Source organism: Engraulis encrasicolus, chromosome 11 (assembly GCF_034702125.1).
Source record: "Engraulis encrasicolus isolate BLACKSEA-1 chromosome 11, IST_EnEncr_1.0, whole genome shotgun sequence".
Classification (NCBI taxonomy): Eukaryota; Metazoa; Chordata; class Actinopteri; order Clupeiformes; family Engraulidae; genus Engraulis; species Engraulis encrasicolus.
Window position 1 is genome coordinate 25,998,923 of NC_085867.1, and position 10,000 is coordinate 26,008,922.

Here is a 10,000-nt window from a genome sequence, read left to right on the forward strand (position 1 = left end):
TCAGGGTTTTGTAACTTGACACAATTTACTGTAAACTCTTCAGCACTGCAGTCAGATTGCGTACAATATGTTACAAACAGTACAATAGGTATGGTTTTACAACTGTGAGTGAGGCTGAAATGATTGAACGAAGAGTGAGTATTCTCTTACTACTATATACTATTGCTACTACTGTATAAGGAGACCAAAAAGGGATGGCGTCTGCGCCTTAACTTTGATTCGTGTGTTGCTTGGAGACATTGATAAAGCTACTGGAGACATTGATAATGGACTAGGTCCGAAACGTCTGTAGCTCCAGCTTTTTCCGATGACTTCTTTTGTAACTTGTCGGCTACAAAACACATTTTGAACTTGAAAGCCTTGTGTGCGCCTCATCTTTTACTTCTGTATAACGCACACATTGTGAGGTGCACATGGCAGCCCTCTACTTTCAATCAAGAACAAAGTTGTCATTGCACACTCATTTATTTTTTATTTCACAAATGTTTCAGCTTACTTCATCAGTCATTTTCAAATTGGCAATACATGGGTTCTAAATTTTTGTTTTCCCCTGGCTGCGCGACCTTAGCTGCGCACAACTCAACCTCTGATTGTTGGAAACCGCTGTCATTCACATTGTTGGCTGCCAGTGTCCTGCCCATCCTCATAACATTGTGTTTACAAACTCTGCGAACCCATGTATAAAGAATAAAATTTAACACTAATTGACACTCATTTCTCCCTTCCCATGTTACCTCGCGAACACACCAGAGGCAACCTAGCTACAAAGAATCACTGAACTGCCTTCATAGTAAGAACAACACAAGCAATGGAAGCGGCAGCGTATGTCAGTTAGAAGCAGGGCTTTGAACCGATATTTTTTTCCAATCGGTTGGTTCCGAACAGAAACAGAATTATAACGTTTCCGGTTGAGCTACACCAATAAATTGAACGGAACGGTTCATTTCGTTCCTGTCAGCTGATTACTCCCAGACCAGGTGGCATCAAAGAAATATGAAGGGGGCGATTCATTTATGAAAGGGGACGGGACGCGGAGCTCCTGTATTAGGCAACACCGTTGTCAGACCCTGTCAATAATGATGGAAGCCATTTTTACTACTATTATTGGAATGATCTGGGGTGGTGTTTGGGTGTCACTTCGTCACACAACGCAGTCGATTCCCTTCCAAAGCATTCAGTTGCACGTTGCGTCTCAAATGTGACGTAATACTAATACAAATTGTGGATTAACCAAACTATGTTCAAGCATCACGCGACTCTTCCATCACCTTGAAGACTACAGATATGTGGTGACTAATTTTGGTTATTGATGGACGCGACAGTGACTGCTGCGTAGCCAAACACACACGTGTGCGCGCACACACACACACACACACACACACACACACACACACACACACACACACACACACACACACACACACACACACACACACACACACACACACACACACACACACACACACACACACACACACACACACACACACACCACACACACACACACACACACACACAGCCTGGGCGAAATAGTTGACTGTCAAACACACGCACGCTGCCTGAGTAGCTCAGTGGTATCCTTCACAGTACCAAAACCCATCCACGAAACCAGTGATCTTACTACAGTACCACTTAAGATACCTTGTGCTGTCGTAATAACTCTGAAGTGGTGAATGCATTCACACAGGTTACTCAAGCATCACGACTCGAAATGTGCACTCCATGGTTGTTTCGACATGATTGCATTTAAATAGCCTACCGTTTACCTATAGCGATATTTCACACTCTCCATCATAGCGCAACAAACCAAGAAAAAGAACTGAACCTGCTTCAGTGAAACTAGTTCTTCACAGCAAAAACATGACCCCAAGTTGACAAGCCACAGCGGGCTAAATTAAAGCGATCCTATGCAACTTTGACATAAACACATAGATATAAACAACTTTATAGCGGCCTCTAGTGGTTCTGCCGAAAATGTGCATCGAACTAAATTAGACAGACATTGGCTTCGAGATTATGTGCGAATTAAATTTCGTCGTCTTCTGTAATTAACCAGATTCCCTTCCTTGCATTCAGTTCTCCACTTCTAAGGGGCTTTATCATATGTGAGATTCCCCCCCTTGCTTATGAGTTGGCTGCTTCGTAATTCACTTCACACAACTGCAATCATGTTTGCACTTCCCTCAGATGGATATTATTTGATCCACTTGTTCTCGGCAGATATCCCCGTCTTTATTTCACATTTCCAGTAACTATATAGTACCTGTAGCCTACATTAGAAGAACGAGGAAACAAACGGCTATTTTGTTGTCATAATAACGATTTCGAAGTCGAGGTGACAAGACGCGGTTTTATCTCCTGTGGTGTTGAAAGTGAAAGTGGACATCCATATGCCGACTAGAGATCACGTTTCGTCTCCTCTTGATCGGCAACAACATATATTTTTAGCCTCGCTCGACTGATTGTGTCCTTTGACATCAAATAAAATGTGCGACATCAGATTTCAACTCGTATACATTTGTGTATCTTTGTAAACTAAACGAGGTGGCGTGGGTTTTGAGAATGCTAATGCATACATCCCAGTGTAGTGAATGAATGATAAAATCCCCATCTTTTGGCGTTCGGCTCTCTACGGTTTGAAGCCCTTTTCCAATGTTCACACAAGCGATTTATTTGCCTGTCCAAACCTTTCATCTAAATTATCTCGTGATTTAGGCCTATTTGCAGTCCCATTCGTTGTTTTCACTGCATGCCAGCGTGATATTTTACAATCAGCTAGCCAGTAGCCAGTAGCCAGCTTTCAGCAAGCTGCTGCCTTCTGTAGACCTCCTTGGCTGCTGCTTAGTTAGCAAACGAAGGACTAGGTCTCGCTCCGCTCATACAGCATAGAAATCTAGACGCCCCTAGCGGCCACAAATTGCACAACAACAAAAGGCGCGGCGCCGCCAGGCAAAACTGCAAGTGCTGTTTCGGAGCAGGAGCACTAGGCGGTGATGGAAATATTGCCATTTTCCCCATTACGGGTCAGTCAAGCAAAATCTTGAGTACCAAGCCATTTCATGACTATGAAAAAGTTGCATAGTGTTTCTTTAATAACCAAACGCCCTACCTTAAAACACTGTCTTGATCGCAGGACATCTTGCAAGTATTCCACTTTAATCCAAACGGTTTACACACTCAGCACTGCTAGCAAGCACTGGGGTTTGCATTGCTAATTCATCTCGTGTGTGGTAAAACATTTTCTTCCATTTCTTCAGACATTAGTAATGTCACTACCCACATCCAAAATGTGTCGCTAATTATATTATTTCAACTAGAAAGAGATACAACAAATCATTGTTATATCAAACCCCACTACAACTGAAAACAAAACTCAGTGAACTGGATGACGTACTGGATGGCGGCAGTAAACTGGATGACGTACCCCAGGCTACCCAGGCTACGGTGTTCTTCAGGGGACAAACTTCAGAGGTTGACAGTGGTTTCTCTTATTTAGGATGAGGAGTGGCGATTTTGTAATCCACTGCTCTCTCTCCATTCAGTCAGCGAATGTCTGATGTCACACGTGAACCTCAGCCGTAACGTGCCCAGGAAAAAAAAGGGGGGGGGGTCCGTTTGAGGAACGAAATAAAATAAGATTCAATAAGAGTTCCTGTTCCAGAACATAAAAAATAATAACGTTTCCGGTTTCGTTTCTGTTCTCTGTAAAATACAAAAAGTTTGCGGTTTCATTTTCGTTCCTTGAACCGCTTCAAGGCCCTGGTTAGAAGCACAATGCAACCATTCCGACATTCCAATTGGTTGCAGTGACTGTACTGTAGCTAAACCCCATCATAGCTAATTAGCATAATGTTCGCTGAAGTTCAACTGCAAACTGTTGCTCAAGTCGCCCAAATCGCTTTTGTCTTTTGTCTGAAGTCGCTTCTGGTGTATTTGTGCCATTAGACCACGATGGCCGTGCAGCTGCAGACATCCTTTAAAGTTTAACACTCAACCTGTCTGTCTGCTTGTCTGTCTCTTCCCATGTTTAGATCACAATGCCCGCACAGACATCCTGTGCCACATGATGCCCTTCTACAGCTACGACGTGCCCCACACCTGCGGCCCCGACCCCAAGGTCTGCTGCCAGTTCGACTTCAAGCGTCTGCCCGGCGGCCGCGTCAGCTGCCCCTGGAGGGTGCCCCCCCAGGCCATCACCGACGCCAACGTACAGGACAGGTGAGGGTTAGCTTGATTAGGATGACTTTCAAATCTCTTCAAGACTTGGTCTGAACTAACATTCTCAAACGGCATGGTCGACCCACCTCCCTTGGTTTGCCACTGGTAAAGGGCAGAAAAGGCTGAGCCAAAGTTTAAACCAAAAATGTTCTTAGTTTCTGCTTAAACCAGTGCTCTCCCCCATCCTCCTCCATGACTGAGGTACCCTGAGCATGGTACCGTCCCACCGCACTGCTCCCCATGGGGCGCCACTGAGGGCTGCCCCCTTGCACGGGTGAGGCATAAATGCAATTTCGTGGTGTGCAGTGTTCACTTGTGTGCTGTGGAGTGCTGTGTCACAATGACAATGGGAGTTGGAGTTTCCCAATGGGCTTTCACTTTTTCACTTTAAACCATGTCACTGCCTTGAACACGCCTCTACCCAGGAAGGTTGGTGATGCTCAAAGTAGATTGCTTCCCGACAAAGTGGTTGGAGTTCCCCTGCCATTGTGGGCTGCCCCCTTGCACGGGTGAGGCATGAATGCAATTTTGTTGTGTGCAGTGAGCACTGTGTGCCGTGGAGTGCTGTGTCACAATGACAATGGGAGTTGGACTTTCCCAGTTGGGTTTAACATTTAATGCATGCCAAACTGTCACAAAAAGTGAAAACCATACCTGATAGCACTTTGGAATAGGCTTCACACTTTCCAATAATGCATGGCTAACTGTCTGGACAAGTGAGTGCCACACTGACATACATGGCACCCCATGGCTGGATCATATGATGAGAGATGTTGTTGGCAAGTGGGTCACATGCATGGGTGTCTGTCATGTTTCAGAAACATGTACATCTATAGTACTGCTGTCTCTTGCACTCTCTGATAGTGTTTTCAGGCCGACCAGAACGGAGCCGGTGCCGGTGTCCGCACCAGTTGCGTCCGGCACTTAAGTGCTTATCTGCGAACCACCCGCGTTCATACCGGGCTCTGAACTTTTTCTGCACGTGACTGTGTTACCCGGATGAACCTGCTGACGGCCACGTTGTCGTCACGGTTCGCAGAGAAAAAACAAGTATTTTGCGGTTCGCATTGCGAACCAACTTTTCGGTTCGCGAACACTAATATCTGTGATGTGAACATGACGGCCGGTTCGCGATTAGGTGTGGAAACGAGCACCGACACGGTTCTCAGTCAGCCTGAATGCGCCAAGAGTTGGCTTCTCCCTCCGTCCCTTCCTCCCTCCCTCCCTCTCTCTCTCTCTCTCTCTCTCTCTCTCTCTCTCTCTCTCTCTCTCTCTCTCTCTCTCTCTCTCACACGCACATACTGCAGACATGATGAGTTTGTGTGTGTATACTGTATGTGTCTCTTCTGACTCTCTATCTCTCTCTCTCTCTCTCTCTCTCTCTCTCTCTCTCTCTCTCTCTCTCTCTCTCTCCCATCCATTCATCATATTGCCGCTCCTCTACAGTATGTAGGGTATTTTAATGAAAACTTGCCTGCGTATTGATTGTCTGCTGTGGGAGCTGGGGAGAGTGCAGGCTGTTTATTGCCCGGGTACTCTGCTATGTAGCGCTGGCAAAAAAAACACCATTATGGGTTTGTTTGTGTAGAGAGCCATCAATTGGAGAGAGGGAGGGAGAGAGCGGAAAAGAGGGAGAGAGAGATAGATAAAGAAAACATGAAAGAAAGGGAGACTGAGTGAAAGGGACAGATGAAGAGAGAGAGAGAGAGAGAGAGAGAGAGAGAGAGAGAGAGAGAGAGAGAGAGAGAGAGAGAGAGAGAGAGAGAGAGAAAGGAAAAAAGATAGCGAGCAAGACGGACAGAGAATGAAGAAGTTAATGGTGATGAGAGTCTGATATTGAGATTCAGAGCGCCGTGTGTGTAGTGTGTTTCCACTGATGAGGTTGGGTGCGATGGTGGGAGGTGGAGGTGGGCCCGTGAACTGGCTCTCTGTGTAATTAAGTGGTTCCCAAACTTTTTCTATGGCTGGGGACCCCTTTTCAGAAGCAAGAATATTTTTGCGAATATATATTTTGCCCAGTTTGGTAATTTTGCCCAAGTTGGGGACCACTTCTTTCATAAATGTTCGGGGCCTACCTCTTGCCCAATAAGCAATACAGCTTAAAAAAAATAGGCAACAGAATCACACACACAAATATTATATTGATTTTTGGAAAATGATTTCAGGACCCACTTGGAACACGTCAGAGCCCATAAGTGGGCCCTGGCCCACAGTTTGGGAACCACTGGTGTGATTCATCATCTGATCACTGCCCACATGTCTCCCTCCGCTATTGTTCCCATCACAAAGCACTTCCACCACCGTCATCATGATCATTTTGCTCTTTTTTTTAATTGCTGTCGAAACATATAAAAAAGCTGGGTAAGAGAATATGATTGAATGGAGGTTTGCATTAAAAAAAGAATATTGCCAGGTGCTTCTCTCTTTGCTATTCTCCTCTCTTCGTTCTCTTCATGCCCCGTCCTCACCTTTACGCACCAGTGGAGTTTCTTGGAAAAGCTTTGAATGAAAAAAAATGAAAAAAAGAAATAATGACTGGGGGAGTGTTGGTGCGCTTCAGCTGTGTATTTCTCGAAACTATTTGCTACTTTGCTCTTGGCAATGCAATTTCCCATTGGCAACTACCCAAGTTGTTAAATGCTAACATCTACGCTTTCGAGAAACACACCCCAGATCTGTTCCATCCGTGATGCCAGAGGGGAAACCAGAGTCGACTCTGATAAACTCCCAGTAAAATGGTGTATCGCATGACGGTGGACGGGCGCTCGTGGACAAAGGGCCCAGCCCACAGTACATTCCCCTGTCCCAGAGGAGCTTTTGTTTGTTCTGGGGTGTGTGGCGCTCCGTCTGGGGGTCAGGGAGCAGGATAATAGTGTCATATTCGGGGCTGTGACTGACTCGCCCTGTAATAGAGAGTGCTGTAATAGGCTTGTATATATACGGTAACCTCAAATGGAAGTGCTCTACATTTATTACACAAATAACTTTGCCTTCCCGCTGTTTTGTTTTTTAAGCAGTATAAAAATGTGTAATGAAATCATAAACTTGCCGATTTGGTCTAATGTACTGTTTTGTAATGTACTCTTTTTAGAATTATTATAATGTTTTAGTATCATATAGTTTATATTTCTTCTTCTTCTTCTCTTTATGCTTCTGGATCTGCACCGCCTCTGTGTGTTTTTAAGACTGTTAATAATTAATTTATTTAGACAGTTAGTGACACCTCTATTTTTATAACATTTCTAATTTATATCCCCCTTACACACTTTTGAACTCTGTGGTCCTGTGTTTGTACTATATTGTCTACTGAGCACACGTTGTAGTGTATGTGTGATACTGCTGCGACACATACAATTTCCCCACTGTGGGATAATGAAGGGCATTCTTAGTCCCTTACTTTGTAGACAGGAATGAAAATGAATCGTTTATAAATGAATCTCCATTAAGTGTCTTTATGTCTTTCCATCCATCCATCCATCCATCCATCCATCCATCCATCCATCCATCCATCCATCCATCCATCCATCCATCCATCCATCCATCCATCCATCCATCCATCCATCCATCCATCCATCCATCCATCCATCCATCCATCCACCGTTGTGTTCTGTGTGCTGCAGGGCCCGGATGTTGCTGGATCAGTACCGTAAGAAGTCCAAGCTGTTCCGGAGCAAAGTGGTTCTGGTCCCGCTGGGCGATGACTTCCGCTACACTGACGCTCTGGAATGGGACCAGCAGTACCAGAACTACCAGAAGCTCTTTGACTACATGAACTCCCACGCGGAACTGCATGTTAAGGTATTATAAACCCTCATTAGGAACTACATGGGAGACACTTTACAATAACTACCTATTCACAGCTTTATAGACACTTTATACATAATGAACTAATTATCAACAAAATGTTTACAAATGTTTATAAATGGGCAAGAAATACTATGTTAACACAACAGACACAGCGCAGTGGCATCGGTCCTGGAAGTTTCTCCTCCAAAGACCAGAAGGCATGAAACCACAAAATGCTCACACATTAAAGTTGATTCCCACTCCACTGTGCAGTCGTAGTTTGGTTATTTACAAACATTTGTAAATGGTTTGTTAAATGTTAATTATTATTATTAAATGTTGTTAAAGTGTTTATAAAAATGTGAATAGGTAGTTATTCTGAAGTGTTACCACTACATGTCACTATAAACTTTCACCGAGAAGCTCTTTGACTACATGAACTCATCCCAGAACTACATTTTAAGGTAGGCCTACTACAGTATAAACTCTCACCTGGAACTACATGTGAAGATATTGCTCACTCAGAGCTACATGTTACTATTGTAGACACTCACCCAGAACAGATATGTTACTATAACGATTACATCTGGAACTACTTGTTAAGGTACTATAAACTCTTATCTGGAACCACATGTTACTGTTAAGTTAACAGTGTTAACTCTCACCCAAAACTACATATATGTACACTAACCCCAATCTACATGTTAAGATACTACAAACTCTCGCTAAGCCCCCCACTTGGCTTGCATGCCCACGGGGACCCCGGTTCGAGTCCGACCCTGCCCCATCTCTCTCTCCCAATCGTTTCCTGTCTACTCTCATACTGTCCTATAATAATAAAGGCCAAAAAGCCCCCCAAAAAAAACTTTTAAAAAAAGATACTATGAACTCTCCCCCTTGACTACATGTAGAGCCGCTTAACTGCAAACTGTCATCTGGAACCAAATACATGTTAAAGGGACACTGTGTGAGATTTTTAGTTGTTTATTTCCAGAATTCATGCTGCCCATTCATTAATGTTACCTTTTTCATGAATACTTACCACCACCATCAAATTCTAAATATTCATTATGACTGGAAAAAAAACACTTTTCATACATGAAAAGGGGGATCTTCTCCATGGTCCGCCATTTTGAATTTCCAAAAATAGCCTTTTTTAGCTGCAAAAATGACTGTACTTGGACCATAATGTAATATATGTGTTTCTTACTAATCAAATTTGGCAATAGGCAGCCCAGTTTCAATGAGCAGCATAGTTGCAGTACCTTTTTTGACCATTTCCTGCACAGTGTCCCTTTAAGTATAAACTCTCACCCAGAACTAGGTACCTACATGTTCAGGTACTGTGAACAAACCCACAGTGTTGGTGTGTGTAGGTAGGCGTTAAACCCACAGGATTTCCTGCAACAGTTGGTCCTATCTATGACCTCTACCTGTCTTGCTACTTTCCATTAAGTCTCCCCACAAGATGTGACTATAAACAAAACATTTTAAACATTTTAAAGGTCAAGCTTCAGAATGTCATTTCCACACACGTTTAAAATGAGCAAACAAACTCTGCAACACTTACTGTAGGTATTGATGCAGTGTAGGAGTTTGCATCGTGAAGACCATATGTTCATGATGTGACTTCGCTAACCTTTTGTTCACTTCACTTTCCTATCAGACTTGTTTGCAGGGAAGTTTCCTAATCGCAACTCTCTATCTCACCATCTTGCTGTTTATTTATATTTTTTAATTAATTATTTTCTTTCTTTATTTATTTGTGACCATCCCAGTGGAGGCTAATGTCATGTTGAAGCAAGCCAGGCCGCAAATTCCTAACGAGCTTTGAGGTCAGGCTGTCTGATTAGGCCACTTGAGAGAATGTGGGGGCAGAGTGTGTGTGTGTTTGTGCGTGTACGTGTGCATGCGCTTCTGTGTGTCTGTGCATGTGTGTACGCGTGTGTACGTGTGTACGTGTATACGTGCGTGTGAGTGTGTCTGTGTGTGTGTG

The 10,000-nt window shown here is 43.8% G+C and overlaps 1 protein-coding gene across 1 annotated transcript in view; it reads left to right on the forward strand.

Annotated features, from left to right (window-relative positions):
• Positions 1–10,000, forward strand: part of man2a1 (mannosidase, alpha, class 2A, member 1) — a 94,769-nt gene that overhangs the window by 46,618 nt on the left and 38,151 nt on the right. Inside the window, exons 7-8 of the mRNA XM_063209686.1 lie at positions 4,032–4,218; positions 7,839–8,016. Of these exons, the coding sequence (XP_063065756.1) occupies positions 4,032–4,218; positions 7,839–8,016 (365 nt within the window). The remainder of the gene's footprint in view (positions 1–4,031; positions 4,219–7,838; positions 8,017–10,000) is intronic.